This window comes from Macadamia integrifolia, unplaced genomic scaffold (genome assembly GCF_013358625.1).
Source record: "Macadamia integrifolia cultivar HAES 741 unplaced genomic scaffold, SCU_Mint_v3 scaffold608, whole genome shotgun sequence".
NCBI classification, from domain to species: Eukaryota; Viridiplantae; Streptophyta; class Magnoliopsida; order Proteales; family Proteaceae; genus Macadamia; species Macadamia integrifolia.
Window position 1 is genome coordinate 98,528 of NW_024870496.1, and position 19,054 is coordinate 117,581.

Below are 19,054 nucleotides of genomic sequence, written 5' to 3' on the forward strand. Positions count from 1 at the left end.
GTTAACAACTAGCCAAAAGGAGGGGAACAACCCAAGGGAAGGGGGAGCAACAAAACCACAAACCAAAAGAGGGAACAACGCCATCAAAGCCCCCGGGGGGGGGAAGATAGAGGAGGGAAGACCCCAGGATAGAACAATGAGCTTGTTCCTTGGGATATCCCTGACTATGCGGGGATGAAGAGAAGCAAATTAAGAGCTAACATCAAAAGAGACGGAATTCCAAATCTTATCATAGATCAAGAGTTGGACATCCATTTACGAAGATTTCACTCCATCCAGATTTAGTTGATGGTGGCCCAGAAGGCAAGCTTTTCCGTAGTACTGCAAATAGAAGATCCACCAAAAGTCATGTCAATCCAAATCCACTTCTAGCAGGCCAGCAGCTTCTAAGGACCCTCTTCTAGATAACTAAGAAGAAAGGGCAAGAGAACATAAGATGGTCGACATCTTCGTTTCCATTCCAACTTAGACAGTAAGAGGGGGGGCATGAATGTGCCGGTAGATGAGAAAAGATTGCGCGGGGACACAGTGGGAGAGGGCACACCATGCAGTGAAATTATGGCAAGCGACGTGATCTTTCAACCAGACAGACTTATTCCAAGAGACAATGGGGCCCCTAGATCCGACTAAATCCTAAGTAGAGGAGCTAAACCTGCTAGATGGTGAGAGCTCAGAAATTTTATCTTCAAGTCCATAATGACTAGGGGGAATCAGAGGACGGGTAACCACATGTCAACAGGGGGGAAAGGAGGGAAGGCACCAAATCCCATTTGAAATGATGGAAGCGACAATGGCGTTTCTACCCAAGCCAAAGGAGTAAATGATCTTAAGGCTTACTAAATGGAAAAGCACAAATGCCAGTGATTGAGCTATAGGGAGGTTAAGGTGCCATCTCCAATAGAAGAGGAAATGTTCCCAAGAGCAAAACGCCTAGTGCTAAGGATTTTGCGCCAAATCTAGGAGGCATCGAAGGGAGGAGAAAAAGTCTAGAAGGAATCATTTCTGAGGAGCGAGGAGTGGACCCATGAAACCCAGATGTTATTATGCTTGGAGACAATCTTCCAAATAAGTTTGAGGATGCTCACAGAGTTGACCTCTTTGATTCTTCTCCAGCCCACACCACTTTCGAATTTGGGGAGGCACATAGAGGCCCGCCTAAGGGGATGGAGGAATTTAGAAGAGACCACTCCTTCCCAAAGGAAGGTGCAAAGAGGGTTTCTATAGCTTTGATTGTGGATTGAGGGAGGACAAAGACACCCAACCAAAATAAGTACATAGATTGGAGCATCGATCTGATGAGCTCCTGGTGGCCAGCATAAGAGAGAACCTTACCTTTCTAGAGTGGGAGTTTTTTCTTCACAAGGTCGAGCATAGGGGTGCAATGGTTGGCGGTTAGCCTAGCAGTAATAAGGGGCAACCCCAGGTACTTGCTAGGGAGAGAACCCAGAGAGGCCAGTGAGCTCAAGGAGGCGAGCTTCAGAAGCTTCAGGGTCACCAGAGAGGAAGATACGGGATTTAAAAATATTGATGCAAAGGCTGGAGAGGCCTAAGAAGAGATAGAGGGAGGACATGATGGTAGAGATGGAGAGGGTGGCAGCCTTAGAGAAAATCACGAGGCGAAGGAAATATGAATGAGTAAGAGGGATTTGCATTTGGGAATGGAGGAGATGAGGTCCAGGTCAGTGAAAGATTGAATAAATCTAGAAAGCACTTCAAGAGCCAAGGAGAAGAGGAATGGGGATCCAATGAACAAGAATGGGGGGAAAGACATCTGGAGCAAGACTTTAGAGATAAAGGTCTCGAAAGCTTTTGTGAATGTTGATTTTGAGAATGGCAACAAGGCAGCGAGATTCTCAGTCAAACCCTCTGAAGAATTAGGGAGAATGTGACTTGCATCTAAACTTGACATAAGCCTCTCTATTTATAACGAAAGTAAAACCCTTAAAGGCTTAAGGGTACGTTTGGATAAAAACCCTAAAATCCGTTACAAATAATCCATTATTACAACACTCCGCCTCAAGTTGGTGCATGGATATCACACATGCCTAACTTGCACAAAATAGAATAAAAAGCTTTCCTACTAAGTCCCTTTGTAAAAATTTCTACTAACTGATCTTCACTTCTCATAAGGAATGCATATTAGGCCTTTGCTCCAACTTCTCTTTAATAAAATGTTTGTCAATCTCAACATGTTTAGCGCAATCATGTTGGACTGGGTTAAGTGCAATGTTGATGGCTGACTAATTATCACAATACAACAACATTGGCAACTGAATAGACACACCCAAATCTTGAAGGAAACCTTGTAGCCAAATCAACTCACAAATACCATGCACAATCGCCCGAAAATCGGCTTTTGCACTAAATTTGGTCATAACTAGCTGTTTCTTACTACGCCATGTAACTAGGTTGCCACCAACAAATGTACAATAGCCAGTAGTAGAACGACGATCATCTGAAGAACCTGCCCAACCGGCATCAGTATACGCCTGGACCCAATGTGATTAGAAGGGGAGAATAAGATGTCATTCCATCGGGCCATTAATGTAGGACTAGATTTGACAAGCAAACTAGACCCAAAACTACAGGAAACTTAAACCAAAAAACAACCACATAACCTCCACAATAATCCACAGTAGATTGATATACCAGCAAAAATCAGACCACAGAAAAGAGGGAAACAATAGCTAGCGATCACAATATTCAATGCTATCTAATCTAGATTTCAGTAGATCAAATAAACTAGCATCCAACTCTTAATATAGACTAGGATAGGAAAGACTAACCAAGTCTCAACCGCAGGAACTTTTAATCAAAGAACAACCTCAACAAAGTAGGACAGCATCACAAGAGATCAGACTAAAGGGAAAATCAGATCTGAGATGAACTGAGATGAAGTTCAATACCTTAGAGTGCTGGAAAATAGTAAAAGAAGAGATAATAAAGTAAAAGATGACCTCTCGGGCTTCTCACCGTAGAGAGTCAATTGGATCAAACACAAGACAACCCTCCATGTAGAAGACAATAGCAGCACCCATTAATTTGTTTATCAAAATCATCTCAGCTTTAGGAGCCTCCTTTTCATTATTTATAATGTTGATGGGAAAGGGAATTACAAAATAGAAGGTTCCTTAAAAAGGAAACCAAATATTCTCCTAATACAATAGTTACTAAAAACTGAAATTAGAAACTAACTGAAATTAGAAACTAGTTGAAAAAGGAAACTAACTACTAATGACTTGACTCAATCATGGTTCAAGGTTTCCACTGATACCGTCAAAATTTTCCACATTTCGACTGTATCCCAGGACTCCAATACCATATAAAGTCATAGGTTTCGACATATTTTGACGAAAATTCTCAAATTTCAACCAAAATGTGGGAAATTTCGACTGAACCAGTTGGTTGGGTCGAACCAGGCCCCTACATAAAATGCTTACCAAGTCTTCTATTCTCAAAAATTCGACATTCCCCTTATTTTTTCCGTGCGAAGTGGGAAACTTGGGAAAACACTCAAGATTTCCTCGTTGTGCCCAAAAAACCTCAATCTAAGCTTAGATCTTGCAAAATCTACCTAAGGAAGGCAGCTTGGACCATAAGTCCCATCTTCCCCAAAAATCATTTTTTTTTTATAGAATATAGTTTTAAATAGAGTAGAAAGATGTAAATTTTTTTATATGTTAGTTAAGTGTTGAGTGTTGAGTGTTGAGTGTTGAATGTGAGTGTTGAATGTTGAGTGTTGAGTCACTTGACTATTGAGTGTTGAGTCACTTGACTATTGAGTGTTGAGAGGTAACTCATTATGAGGTAATATTATTACTTATTTTGGATCCTTTGTATTATGTACTTATGCAGATTATAGACTATATAGTTCAGACGATGTACTTATGTAGTATAGTTTCAGACTTTCAGCCAATGACATCAACGTACATTACCAAACTTTTGGTTCACCCCATAAGTATGACTTTATGTGTTTTTTCTCTAAAACTAATTATGTGAATGTGTTAGAAATATCTAAAATAGGATGTACACAAAAAATCAAGCAAAAAAAAAAAACATTTTGGGGGTCGAAACCGAAGTTTCCACCCAACTGGGAAAAATTCACTGGTTTCCTCGAAATTTCCCAAGTTTCGACTGAAATTTCGGTCTCCCCAAGGGTCGGAACCTGGTCAAAACCCAATACGTTGAACCTTGGACTCAATTAATAACTTGACTCCTAAGGAAACAAATATAACTCAAATCAATCCCAACAAAAAAGGAAACTAATGAAAATGGAAACTAACTAATAATCCCGTATGCATCCTTAGAGCCCCCCCTTTAGACCCATAAAAGTGGTCTATTGCACTCAAAACACATGGGATCAAAGGCCCAACATGTATGGAACCCAACCCTAAGCTTATTCCTAATAAAACAAGCCTATTTTGGTGATTAATCTGCATCAGCCATCTTCAAGTACCGAAGAATACGGAACACAACTTCCACATGAGAGTAAGGATCATGCATATACTAACTTACCATGCTAACTGCATATGTCTGATCGAGTGTGAGATAAGTAGATGAGTCTTCCAACCAGCCTTTGATATTGATCCTTATCAATCATATTCACCTTCCTTGCTTTTGAGATGGGAGTTTGCCTCAGTAGGTGTATCTGAAGGCTTACACCCTAACATGCCAGTGTCAGAGAGATGGTCCAAGGTATATTTCCACAGGGAAAGAACAATACACTTGGTAAACCATGTCACCTCAATCTCAAAAAAGTACTTTAGTTTCCCAAGGACTTTAATCTCAAACTCCTTACCAAGGTAAGCCTTGAGCTTACAGATCTCATATGTATCATTGCTAGTAATAATGTCATCCACATATACGATCAGGATGGTAACCTGGTAAACCACCCTTTTAATAAACAGGGTGCCGTCAGCATTACTCTGAGTAAAGCAAATTGCTATCATAGCCTTGTGGAACCAACCAAACCATGCCCTGGGAGATAGCTTCAATTCGTAAAGAGCCCTTTTCACTTTGCACACCTTGCCTTGGGCTTCTGAACTAGAGTAGCCTGGTAGAACATCCATATACACTTCCTCCGTCAATTCACCATGAAGGAATGCATCCTTAACATCCATTTGTTGTAGCTCACAACCGAGGTTCACTACATAAGAGATAATAACTCTTAACTATGTTCATCTTGGCAACAGGGGCAAAAATCTCCTAGTAGTTGATCCCATATGTCTGAGTGAAACCCTTGGCAACCAGCCTTGCTTTGTACTTGTCTACAGTCCCATCAACATTTTGTTTTACTGCAAACACCCACTTGCAAACAACTGGTCACTTTTATAGTGGGAGAGTAATCAAGTCTCGTGTGTCATTCTTGTGAAAGGCCCTCATCTCCTCATTCATAGCATCCCTCCATCTAGGCTCTGCAATTGCCTTCTCCTAGGTCTAAAGAATGGAAATAAAAGACAAAAAAGCACGATAAGAGGGAGACTGAGCATTATAGGACACAACATTGGATATAAAGTGTTGAGTACAAATCCTATTACCTTTTCTATGGGCAATAAGAACATTAAGAGACTGATCAAAAGTAAGAGGGAAAGAGAAAGTGCCAAATCAGATGAAGTATGTAAAGCTTGTGAGGGACCAATGTCCAAGTAATAGAGACCACCACTTATTCTACCATTGCCAATCCCCCGTCACCAAGTCCTAACACACAGTGAGTAGGAAAGAAGGTGACTTTACAGTTCAAATCCTTAGTAATACTACCAATTGGCAGTAAATTAGTAAAAAACTTAGGAACATGTAGCATAGAAGACAATGATAACGACGGAGAGCACTGAATGGAACCCAAATCAGCAATAGGTGAAAGGGAACCATCCGCAACACAAACTTTGGTATTACCTGAAGAGGGACAATAGGTAGAAAAAAAGGTAGGCAAACTGGTCATGTGATCAGTAGCCCGAATCAATATCCAAGACAGGGAGGCTAAAGATGCATTATAGTACCTAAGTGGGCAGAGTGGGAGGCAACGATTGTTGGTAGAGAGGAGGCAGTAGCATCAGTAGAGGAATCCATCTGAGTCAACATACGACAAAGCATAGCCATTTCGGAAGTAGAGAAGGATGCACCGGAAGCAACAGAGCTATCAGAATCAGTTGTAGTCTCAGACTGATTTGCCCGAGCGTTCTTCCCACGACCCTGATTACGGCCATGAGAATTGATAAGAAGTCCATGAAGCTTCAAACAAGTCTCCTTTATATGACGCTCCTTGTCACAATAGTCACATCTGGCAACCGATTTTTTGGAAGAGGATGAAGTAGCAACCTGGGAACCTGTACCAATAGCAGAGACCAGGGCAGATCGATCCTAAGAAATAGGTTGTAGCATCTCACATCGACGTTGTTCCTCAGCCTATATGAGGAAATACGCTTCCTCAAGGTAGGGTGAAGGATCACAAATAAGCACATTATCCCTAATCGGATCATATTCCACATTAAGTCCTGCCAGAAAATCATAACCATGTAGCTCCTCACATTTTTTAAAACCAACAACATCAGTCTCACAAGTCACAAACAGGTTGATAAATTTCTTAATAATCAATCTCATTCCACATACCCTGCAGATCAAAGTAATATTGAGCCACAGAAAGCTCCTTCTAAGTAGCCTGATGGACCATTTTCCTTAGTTCAAAACATTTGGCATGCTTGCCCACGTGGGAACAGGTGGCCTTAGCGGCTTTTCAGATCTTAGCAACGAAATCAAGCAACAAATATGTCCGAGCAATAAAAGGGGACATAGAATTAACAAGATAGGACATTAATATCCAGTTAGCAATGTCCCATTTGTCCTAAGCAGGACCCGCAATAGTAGGCCGTACTGAATCACCTGTGAGAAAACTGGCATAGTGATGTAGGGAGGGTGCCTAGACAACTAGGTTTCCTACAAGGGTCAATCCACTAGAATAAAAAATACTCAATAGGTCTTGAATTGGGTTGGGTTCAAAGTTGCTCAGCAAAAGAACAAATTTAGCATGCAACATAATGGACTAATTAACAAGGCAGCAGCGGTTAATAATAGTCTAAGCATGAAAAACACTTAAACTACTCAAGCGTCAAATGAGGATATGGGGAAAGGAACATGGCAGCATGTATATGTTAGGTTTAGCAAAAATCAATCAAGACAACAAGCATGATAAGCAAACCATACAATTCTCTAAAATCAGCCAGCTAGTAAGGTAAAACAGTAGGGATTTTTTTTAAAGATAACAGGAAATAAATGGCTTGAAAATAGAGAACAATTTCAAATTTCAATGGGGGAGAATAGGAAGACAACAAGGAGTCAATGGAGGTGGAATGGGGAGGGGATTTACTTGCCTTATTGCTGTCCAGATCTAAGGAGAAGAGAAGAGGCCAAGGTCTTCCCCAAAACAGAGGTGCAAACCACTTTAGTTGTTGAAGAAAATCCAGCTTATTGTTGAGGCGTTCATCAATAGTTCAGATGGAGCTTGTATGATTGAGAGAGCCTTCAGCAATGGTGAACAGTAGATGCAGAAGGGCAACAGTATCCGAGAGAGAGAGAGGATGAGAGAAAGAGAGATAAGAAGAGAGAGAATCAGCGAGAAATAGAGGGGCTAACGAGAGAGAAAAGTCAAGAAAGAGAGATTGGGGAGAGAGGGAAATCGTGGGGGGGGGGGGGGGGGGGTTGGGGTTCTTTTGCTTTCAATAATCTTCATTGATTAAAAAAAGTGATGGTCAATGGCCTTACAAATATAGAGGAAAAAATACTTCCAAAAATAAAAAGGAGTTACTTAGGAACACAATCTCTAAGATAGAGAAAATACCTAATAGACCAATAGGAAAAATTATCTAGTTTCCTCATTATTCAAAACAACTAAATAATAAGATAAACTCAAGTAAAACTACTAAAGTGAAAAGATTTGGCGGGGGCCACAAAATATTGACCGATTGGGAGGAGAGAGAACCATACCCAACGTTGGGAAGGCTGGTTCGATTCTCTCTGCTTCCTTCTTCTTTCTTCCTTATTCCTTCTTCTTTCTTCCTTCTTCTAGTTTCCTTCTGTGAGACTTTCCTCCAGCCAAATAGAATGCACACAATGCTGAGTCTTGTGCCTACACTACTGGTACACATGGATGTCCCCATCACATAGCCACGACCAGCAATTACCAGGTAGTAAGACCAAGACCAAATCAAATAGTTGCCCCCATCCAACTTGATGGCGCTAGTAGGGAAGAGGGGATAGTCATGACTAGAGGAACGACCCCCAACTTCCGGAGTACCTGATATCCCAGAATCTTCAAATGCCATGGGTGCAGATTCAACAAAAAAATCACAAGAAAGGCCATTCCAAATCTAATCACGTATAGAGACGGAGCTCCTGCAGAGCCCAGAAATAGCCCCTGGTGGGACCGTGGGAGAACACTCACCACCAAGGGAGAGCCTAACATAGGTAAAATTCGCCCTTACAAGTAGAGAAAGGGTAGTGGTGGTCTAGGTTTGAATTAGGTTATTAGAAATCGCAGGTGTATGGAATAGGGTTTAGGTCATGGAATAGGGTTGAGATGTTGCGCTAGGAGTTGGTGCGCAAGGGTAGGCTTTTGGGTTAGAAATAGTTTTGGTTAGAAATAGGTTTGGATTTTAAGATTGAGTCAAGTTGGGTTAGGATTGGTCTATCTAAGTCAAGTTGGATAGGGTCACGTGACATAAGAGAGGAAGTAGAGTTGGATTAGGAGTAGGTGGTTTTTCGTTTCAGTGGGATTGGACAGCAAAGGGAGGAAGGCAGCGATTGGTTCTGTTTAGTGCAGGTGAGGACAGCGAAGGGTTCTAGGAGGTGAAAAGGGGTGGCAATGGTGGCAAGAAGAGGTCCTGTGATTCTGGTAAAGATGGGGCCGCGGTGGGGGCAAGAAGAGGCTCTGCGATTCTGGTCAAGTTGGATAGGGTCACGTGACATAAGAGAGGAAGTAGAGTTGGATTAGGAGTATGTGGTTTTTCGTTTCAGTGGGATTGGACAGCAAAGGGAGGAAGGCGGCGATTGGTTCTGGTTAGTGCAGGTGAGGACAGCGAAGGGTTCTAGGAGGTGAAAAGGGGCGGCAATGGTGGCAAGAAGAGGTCCGGTGATTCTGGTAAAGATGGGGCCGCGATGGGGGCGAGAAGAGGTTCTGCGATTCTGGTTAATGTGTTTGCAGGTCTGGCGGTGGTTCAGCGATGGATTTGGCTGCAATGGGTTTGGCGATGGTTTGCAGGTCTGGTGAAGGTGGAAGAAGAGGAAGGTGATCTGGTTCTGGTTCTGGTTCTGGTGTGAGGTTGTGGCTATAGATTGCTACGGGAAGAAGAATGCGATCTGGTTCTGGTTCTGGTTCTGGTGTGCAGGCTCGACTAAGAAGAAGAAGGGAAATGGGTATTGGGATTTTGGTGATCAGACCTGCTCTGATACCATGAAGAACTAGGGAAAATATGGACTTGTACCTTAATGAGCAGAGTCCCCCTTTTATTTATAGCAAGAAAATAAGTAGTCCTAATTGTAAACTAAATATTCCCTAAGAGTAGTTTGAGTACAATAATGAATTATTCAACATGAAACATTGCTGCTGTCATATGAGACACCCTAATACACAATCTTCAGCATAACCTACTGCCCCGAGGCAAACTTATCTCTGAAAAGCCTGTCATTGCGTCATTCCGAAAGATGCCACAAAACGGCATAAAGAGTGCTCAACAAAAGAAGCCTTCCCCTTTTGCCCAAGAGAGGAAAAGAACTATCAAGAAAATAAAATACAATTAAATAAAGGGAGCAAAAGACCAATACCCAAAAACTTGCAATGTCCCTCGGAAAAACCCAATCCACTTGATGCATTAAAAATTTGTGCTTTACTTTCCATGTGAAAGGGAAGAAAAAGAAAAAGATGATCAATTGGTTCCCGTTCCTTTTGCACAACATTCAACAGAGATAGGCATCAATACCCCCTCCCCACAATGCCTCTGTTGGAACAAATCAGCAGTTGACAATTTCTTACAAGCAATCTGATGCAGATACGCACCCGTGGAGCAGTTCATACCCATCTAGGTTTCCAGATAGGGATGAACCAGATCCATATATTGGTTTTGGGTCTAGTAGGATTTTAGAAATTTACTTTATTTAGGAAGATTGTCTTTGATTTTATTTTATTCACTTTGTTTTAGCAAGTTAGGTACACATAGGATTTAAAGAGTCAATTTGCAATTTGTTTCCTTGTTTAGGGTAGTTTGTTATTTCAGTTGAATTTCTATTTTACGTCTTTTATTTTCCTTTAAATTGGTTGTAACCGATAGACAAGTCAGATTGAAAAAAATATAAATTGAGTATTTGTGAAGCCTGCGGGCGTGTGTGTGCAGTTCTCCTCCCCCCTTTCTTAGAGTGATTTCTCCCTCTCCCCTGCAACTCTGAGACCCCTCTCAAGGATTTCTTCCCTACCCCTACCGGCCCTCCATCAATTGGTATTAGAGCCGAAGGATCCTTCCTACTCCTTTCTTCCCCATCTCTTCCTTATTCCTTTGCTCTGGTTTCTACAGAGACTGAGAAAAAAAAAAAAGCCTTTTGTTCAGACCAGAGAACAAAAACACAGCCTACTCCCCTTGCAGCGACCATCTTCCCCAACCCACCACCCCTTCTGTAACCAAAAAAAAAAAAAAATCCCTTCAAAGAAACTCAACCCCACCTCACCGCCTCCTCTTTCTCCCGACTCCCTTCAATCGAACCACCCTCCCTGTCCTAGGGTGCTGCCAGCAGAAGGCAGAACAAGAAGAGAAACGGAAATCAGAAGAAGAAGCAGGAACACGAGAACAAAAGAAAGAAAGAGAAAAAAAAAAGGAGAAATAGAGAAGAAGATGCAGCAAAAGAAGAGATACGAGAAGAGAGAAGATAGAAAGAAGACGAGAAGAGAGAAGATAGAAAGAAGACGAGAAGAAGAAGAAGAAGCAGAAGTGAAGGCAAGAAGAGATAGAGGAAACAAAGACATACCTGATTTCGAGTTCCTGCCGTGAGTCGCGCACCCTTCGAAATCAACTCCCACAGCTTCTTGGTCCTTCATTGGAGCCCTACCGCCTCGCCACTGTCCTCCTGCACTTCCGCCTTTGTTCTCCCATCGCAAGAAGAAGAATAACCTTCTCGGTAACCCTCATTCCTCTCCTACGACTCCTCTTTAAGTCATTTTTTTTGTTATTTTCCTATTCTTCCCTTCCAAAATTCCTTTTTTCCTTCTTATCTATCCTATACCTATTTCTGATTTTATTTCCATGTTCCAAGTTTATCCCTCACTTATACAAACAGTGATTAAACCTTGTTTCTCATTGAAATTCATCTACAATTCTGCCATCCTTTAAAAAAAAAAAGCGAAGCTGACCTATAGATCTGGATCTTTTATCGAATATCCGTCAATAAATGCAATTGATGCAAGTGAAGCTCGATGAGATTCTACGACATTGCACGGAAATCAAATTCATAGCACACTTTACCTTCAACTATGTGATCTCAGTCGTTGAACAACAAGTAGACAAAACAAAAGATGAATCACCAGTGGTGGAAGATGAGATGGCACTGTTGGAAGTTGAAGATCAGCTTGTGGAAAAATTTAAATCGATTGATCTCATCAGTGAACCAATCGATTTTATTTTTGAGTCACTACTTAACCAATGAACTTCGTGTCGTGGATTTCATATCATTCGATCTTGATTTCGATGGTGATTTCATACAGGCAAGCATGGATACTGATCGATTGGTGTTGATTCTCCCGTTCTACAAAACTCGTGGACGAGTTTTCCTCAACGCCTGGGGAACTAATGCAGATACGCACCCGTGGAGCAGTTCATACCCATCTGGGTTTCCGGATAGGGGTGAACCAGATCCATATTGGTTTTGGGTCTAGTAGGATTTTAAAAATTTACTTCATTTAGCAAGATTGTCTTTGATTTTATTTTATTCATTTGTTTTAGTAAGTTAGATACACGTAGGATTTAAAGAGTCGATTTGCAATTTGTTTGCTTGTTTAGGGTAGTTTCTTATTTCAATTGAGTTTCTATTTTATGTCTTTTATTTTCATTTAAATTGGTTGTAACCAATAGACAAGTCATATTGAAAAAAATATGAATTGAGTATTTGTGAAGCCTGCGGGCTTGTGTGTGCGGTTCTCCTCCCCCCCCCCCCTTTCTCAAAGCGATTTCTCCCTCTCCCCTGCAACTCTGACACCCTTCTCAGGGATTTCTTCCCTACCCCTACCGGCCCTCCATCACAATCTCTCATCCTAGAGCTTCGCACTTGGACAGAACATGGGGTTTCCAAATCGCCTTAAAGGGTCAGGATCCCATCCAATCTCTTCCACACCTTCTCTAGTACTTGATCTCAGAAGACTCTAATCTACATTCTGCCCTAAAGCAAACGCAGTTACAAGACCATTTGTATCTCTCACAACCCATAATCACAGCATACCAACCCAACTCCTCAGTCAAGTTAATCCCAGCCAAAGTTAACACGGGAAATGTGATGGAAAATTTAAATGAGATCTAATTGAGTTGAGTACCAAGAATAAACTAGAAAACAGGAGGAATAATGCAGCAATAGCTGCTGTAAAATATAGTAAATCAATATAAGAACACTCCTTCACAATGCAGATCAACACATAAATGTATAGACTCAAATACTACTGAATGACCAGGAATAACCCAACTAAATACTAATTCACTGGGATACGGCATCCATCTGGTTCATCCATTCCTAGTACTGACTATGGCTCCCAAACCCAGTCACATGGTGGTGGCTTTGTGGACAGTTTATTCTCATACCCAGCCCAGCCATACATGTTGCCAGAAGCATTAGTAGACAGTAGCTCAATGGCGGGTTCTTCTTCTTCATACTATGGTGGTGACACACACCCTCAGATAGATTACCTTCAATATGTAGATGACTCAGTTTTTTTGATAGTTGTGGAGGACTAAGTTCAATTCTTCTCGCAAACTATGACGTGGCATGAATTTGTGGTGCAGTCAGAGGAAAATGCACGTCGACTCGATCGTGTTGGGCGTGGAATCCAGCCAGGCTATTATAATTCTTTCCAATAGATACTAGATAGTCATTATGAATTTATGATTAGTGTTGTGTAACTAATGTGTTTGGGACTTGGGATATTACTCTAGTACTCTAAAGTCTTATAATTAGTTAATTAATGTTGATTTATGTTTTTTATCATAGCTTAGATACATTATTTATTGGTATTATTATCATATTATATCTTGTTCTACTAATGAAGCAGATAAATTCTCCAGACCAGTTAGGTGGTTACTACCAAACAGGTGCAATTCTAAAACACTATCATGTTATAATATTTTTACAATTTCAAGTTCTAAGCATGTTTATTAACCTTAAAACAAGCTACCAAGTAAGTTTCAGGTCATAATATGGCCGTTTAACCACCAAAACAGTCAAACGAGTCCAAAAAAAATGCATCAATTCGCCAAGATCTCGGTATTTCGGTGGTCTTGAAACCACCGAAATACTAAAACGAGACGAGATCTTGAACCTTGCTCAAAGCTAGAACCAATGCCAATTCCATTCCAAAGCTCATCTCCAGGAATGGCTTCTCCCACCTAAACCCTGAGGATATCAAATATGAGGCTATCTCCAACTTCTCGGATCTGTTTCCTCCCCCTTCTTCCTCCACTCAAGCCCCAATTCCCCCTGATCTTCTCAACAAATTCATCCCTGATGACCTCCTTCCTTCCCTCCCTCCATCCCATTCCTTCTCATGATGAAATCCTATCAGCTGTCATTTCCCACTTGGCAAACAAACCCATAGCCTTGATGGCGTTAGCATGGACTTTTTCTCTTCTTGCTGGGATATCATTAGATCTGATCTTATTCATCCCATCAGAAGTTATTGCTTCAATTGTAATCAAATAAAAGGAGTCAATCATACCTTCTTCGTCTCATTCCTAAAATGAAGGCATTGCTTCCATGAATGACCTCAAAACCCATTTCTCTCTGCAATCTCCTCCACAAATTCATTGCTAAAATTTTGGCCAATTGAATCCAAAGGGCTATGACAACTCCCAGGTTCAGTCCAAATCAATCAACGTTCGTCTCTAGCATAAGCATAGCTGATAATATCATTCTTTGACATGATATCGTCAGAGAATTTGATTGTAAATCTCACTCCTCTGTTGCCCCTCTCAAAATTGGCATTCATAAAGCTTTTTACTCCATCAAATAGGACTTTATATCCAAAGTCTTCTTCCAAATGTCCTTCCCTCCTCTGAATACACAAGAAAACAAGACCTAGTGGAAAAGTCACTAATAGATTGTTACATTTAGATTTTCTTGAAAAAACTAAAACTTAAAAGGGGTGGGTTCTCTACGCCAACACCCCAGTTATGCCATGCAGCAAATTGGATAAGTCTGGAATTATGTAGACAGGTATATACCCAAGGACTTCCATTCAATTGCCAAATGCCAACCCAAACAGAGTTTGCCAAGTGGCCAAATGAAGCATTAAAAAATTCAAGATTACCCTTGAAAATTTCTAAGTGACTATGGAGTGCATGGACATATATACATTGGAATGCCATTAGATTGGATGGTATATGATCGAATGTGTGTCTCAAAATTTGATTGTGACCAATTCACAACATTACTAGATATCCATATGGTTAAAATTTCCACATCACATTCCAAGTGTCAAAATTTTGGGTGCTGGTGTAGAGATACCCACTACACCTGTTGATGTAGTGAAACTTTTAACAACTATAAAATCAAGAAGACATTAAGAAAATTACCAATTAAAGTAAAAGTTAGAACTGATTAATTTTATGGGTAAGAACATGCATATCATTATTCTATTTTTTTTTAAAACAGACAACACAATAGGAAGACAATAAATTTCACAACACTATTACTATTGCACACAGCAAATGTTAACCATTTCCTTAATGGATCCTGTACATACACCAGTATATGTGATGAGAACCAATAAGTACCTGGACAGGAAGCACATCAACACAAAAATCAAACTCTTCTCCCCACATTGGGTTTCTCGAACCAGGAACCATGGAACTGCATCAGCAACAAAAAATAAATAAATAAACAACAATCATAAACAAACACAAATCAGAAATAGTATATCTGAATAAATCCAGACATCTTAGTAACGCTATGCAATCAAAAACTGAATAGGCATTTCATTGACTGGATTCTTGGAGAAGCAAGTCCAAAATAAAACATCCATGACATTAGGGACAAGAAGAAATGGGGAAACAGAGTCCATCACCTAAATCGCTTTTGTTCACCACATGTAATGATAGCATAAGGATCTGATGTTCCGTTCAAGTTAGCACCAATAAGATTCTTGGCTGCCAATAGCTCCAGCTAAGATTCAGAACAGAAAGAACCTCCTTGTCAAAATAAATCCACCAGAGAGGATACATACATAACCACTAGCCTGTTCTAAAATAATGTTCAATCCATGCCAGGAGGGGGGGGAGAGAGAGAGCAAGTTTTGCTTTATAAATTAGAAGAATAAATAAATATATAACCTTTTACGGATATATCATGAGAAACATCAAGATCAGAATGACAGGGAAAAAGAAAAGGAACAATTGATCCAATGCTTCAAATCAAGCAAGCGATAAAGTATGTGCTCAACAGTAAAATTACCTTGACTACATATGCAGAATCGGTTTGACAATCTCCTTTCAACTGGCCCATCTACAAAATAAGTGCACAACTGCACGTCAAACAAACGGAAATTACTTCATGGATTTGATAACAGCAGAAAGAAAATGCAATATACATGATCATGAAAAAGTAACAATATCAGTTTCAATAAAGCTTTAATGCACAAAGAACACAACAAGACCAGGTACAACAAGACAAATAATATAATACAGACTTCAGATCAAAAGAGAAAAGATAGCCAACGAATTCCCAATTCCTAAAAACCAATTTTGCAGTCATATTCATCACATGCCACCTTCATGCCATCATCAAATGGTCTTTATTGGAATATTGAGTTTGATCCAAGCAGAGATGTGTAATTGGCATTTCCTACATAGCCACAGTGATGCAGATTCATCACCGAAATGAGCTTTTTTTCATTAGAAATAAGCTTTGGGATGGATTATGTCATAACTCGGATCCATGTAACCGACCCCATTTAGTTGAGATAATGCTAAGTTGTGTTGTTGTTGTTGCTTTGAGATGGGTTATCTATGTGTTAGACCTTTAGTTCCATGTGTTTTCTTTGTAATGAGCCACTTTAATGGGCCCTTAATACGGGTATAGGCTAGGCATATGGGATTAGTTAGTTAAGTGACTTTGCTTCATTATTTTAATTGTTATTAAGTGTCTTAGTTTTGGATGGATCAGAATTCTATAAGTCCAGCCTTGTTTTGAGTCTGTTTACTTCCTTATTTTAGTTTCCTAGTCAGTTTAGGTGTCCTATTTGGTTAAGGATTGACTTAGGCCTTTCCTTTTAGTGTGTCTTTCAAATATCTTGTACATGATTTAATTTTATGGGGCAAATAGCTATTTTGGTGTCTATCCAAAAAAAAAAAAAAAAAAAAAAAGTTACAAATAAAAAAATTTGAATAGATTGGCAACAACTAAACATTGTAATGGAAGCCCATTTCCAACAAATATCAAGTTACTAACACAATTTCACCTCTAAGCCCATTTACAACATTATCCTACATTCCCATCCCTCCAAATAAAAAATAAAAATAAAAAAGATATCCCTCTAAGATCTGGTAATAGTAGAAATCAACCCGAGACAAGTAACGTCACCTTCTTTGCAACCATGAGCAAGGATTTGATTCATACCGATCTAGATCGGATTCGATCGGTCTGGATCAGTCAATTTTGCCCTTACTTTTCACAAAAGTATAATATTTTTTAGGATTTTATCCCCAATCCAGATCGGTCAGGTATCGGTACCGGTATGAGACCGATACCATACGGCCGATAAAGCCTATGTGATACCGATACTTAAAACCATGACCGTGAGAGCCAATTCTGCCTTGTTTGGGAATTTGGCATTTCTCCACAAGCACCAGCACACAGCGAAAGGGATCATGAATTGGATGCTGGTACAGCCAGGGGTATGAGAGAGAACAGAGCCATGGAGTTAAAGATGTCTCTCTCTAGATTTTAATTCAGTATTAACTAGTTACTAAAAGGGTCTTATTAGTTTTGAGCAAGGAGGTCAAAAACTGCTATAAGCAAATGCTTGTTATTGGTTACAATAGGGGGAGACTTCCGAAATTCATGACTTGGATGTACAGCCAGGGGTATTTTTGTCAATGGGTTTCCAAAGTAATCTTCGGTGTTATATGACTATAGATCTGATTACTGTGAAGTTTTAATGTTATTTGCATGTGGTTTTGATGAATGGCAAGACAGGATTATTTTGGCCAATCTAATTTATTAGGATTAGGCTTAGTCAGCTGTATTTGCTCATAATTTTGGTGCTTCCAAATCCTTGCACTGTTCTAAGACAATTAATAGCTTCCCTCTTCTCCAAACTTGCTATGCTCGCCCATTCTTATGTAAAGGATTCCTCAAGGAACATGCTCATTTTTTGTCCTAGGGTTTGCCCCCCTCCATCTTATAGCCACCCCCTCCCTCTTGGATAGGCTTGCTGTTTTGTCCGCTTTGTTAGCTTTGTTTCTCTTCTTTGCCATCTGGGCCTTTACAATCTTTCTCCACAGTAATGAATTTCTTATTCACCTGATGGAGAGCCGGTAGGGGAAGGGACGAAATCCCTGAGAGGGGTCTCAGAGTTGCAAGGGAGAGGGAGAAATCGCATTAAGAAGGGGGGAGAAAGGAGAATCACTCACACATGCCCGCAGGCTCCACAAATACTCAAACTCAATTCATCTTTTTCAATCGGTTTTTCTCAATCGATTACAAGCATATAAATAGGAAATTGAAAAACTCTAACATGGAAAGAAATCCTAACCCAATTCTAACCATGTCCTACGTATGCTACTTCTAAAAAATAAACAGAATAAAATAAATTAAAAATATTAGTCTCCTAAATAAAATAAACTACTAAAATCCTACTAGACTAAGGACTCAATTTGGATCCGGTTCATCTCTCGTTGGATACCCAGATGGGTATGGATCACTCCATGGGTGTGTATCTACATCAATTCCCCCGATGTTGAGAAAAACTCGTCCACGAGTTTTGTAGAATGGGAGAATCAACACCAATCGATCAGCATCCATCCCAGCCTGTATAAAATCACCATCAAAACCAAGATTGAATGACATGAAATCCACGACACAAAGTTCATTGGTGAAGTAGTGACTCGGGAAAATAAAATCGATCGGTTCACTGAAGAGATCAATCAATTTAAAATTTTCCACAAGTTGATCTTCAACTTCCAATGGTGCCATCTCATCTTCTACCACCAGTGATTCATCTTCTAATTTGTATACCCGTTGTTCAACGGCTGAGATCACATAGTTGAAGGCAGAGTGTGTTATGGATTTGAATTCCGTGCAATGTCGTTGAGCCTCATCGAGCTTCTCTATTATCAACTATATTTGTTGACGGATATCCGATAAAAGATTGAGATCCATTGGCCTTTTTTTTTTGGGTCAAGGGAGGGCAAAATGTTAAATAGATGAAGTTCACTTATGTCACCAAGGGATGTCACGTGTGGGTCAGGGATACAGTTGGAAATAAGGGGAAAATATGGGGATAAAGAATTAAAGACAAACAGAAGGGTAAAGTGGGAAAATCCAACAAATTGAAGAGAGTAAGAGAGAAAAGGGTTATCGGGGATGGGGTTTGGGATTACCAAAGAAGCAACCGACCGAAGGCTCTTCTTGGAGACGGAATCAATAGTGGGAGTCGGCTCCAATCAAGAGAGAGGCTCGCAATGGTTTCGCAGGTATGTGGTCCTCTCTCTCTTCTCGACATCTCTTCTTCTTTTTTCTTTTCTTCTTCTGCTTCTTCTTTCTTCTTCTTCTCATCGCCTTCTTCTATTCTCTGTTTCTTGCTGCTTCTTCTCTTCGTCGA

General features: G+C 40.3%; 1 protein-coding gene across 3 annotated transcripts in view; it reads right to left on the reverse strand.

Moving 5' to 3' along the window:
- Positions 1 to 19,054, reverse strand: part of LOC122069417 (BAG-associated GRAM protein 1) — a 117,287-nt gene that overhangs the window by 92,695 nt on the left and 5,538 nt on the right. For 2 of the 3 annotated variants that reach the window (XR_006137445.1, XM_042633431.1), the window contains exons 2-4: positions 15,685 to 15,735; positions 15,299 to 15,396; positions 15,009 to 15,084 (exon numbers count right to left, since the gene is read on the reverse strand). Coding sequence is in view for 2 of the 3 variants with exons in the window: in XM_042633431.1 (XP_042489365.1) it covers positions 15,009 to 15,084; positions 15,299 to 15,396; positions 15,685 to 15,735 (225 nt within the window). In the remaining variant the exon portion in view is untranslated. Of the gene's footprint in view, positions 1 to 15,008; positions 15,085 to 15,298; positions 15,397 to 15,684; positions 15,755 to 19,054 lie in introns of all 3 variants that reach the window. The other variant, XM_042633433.1, reaches the window with a different exon arrangement.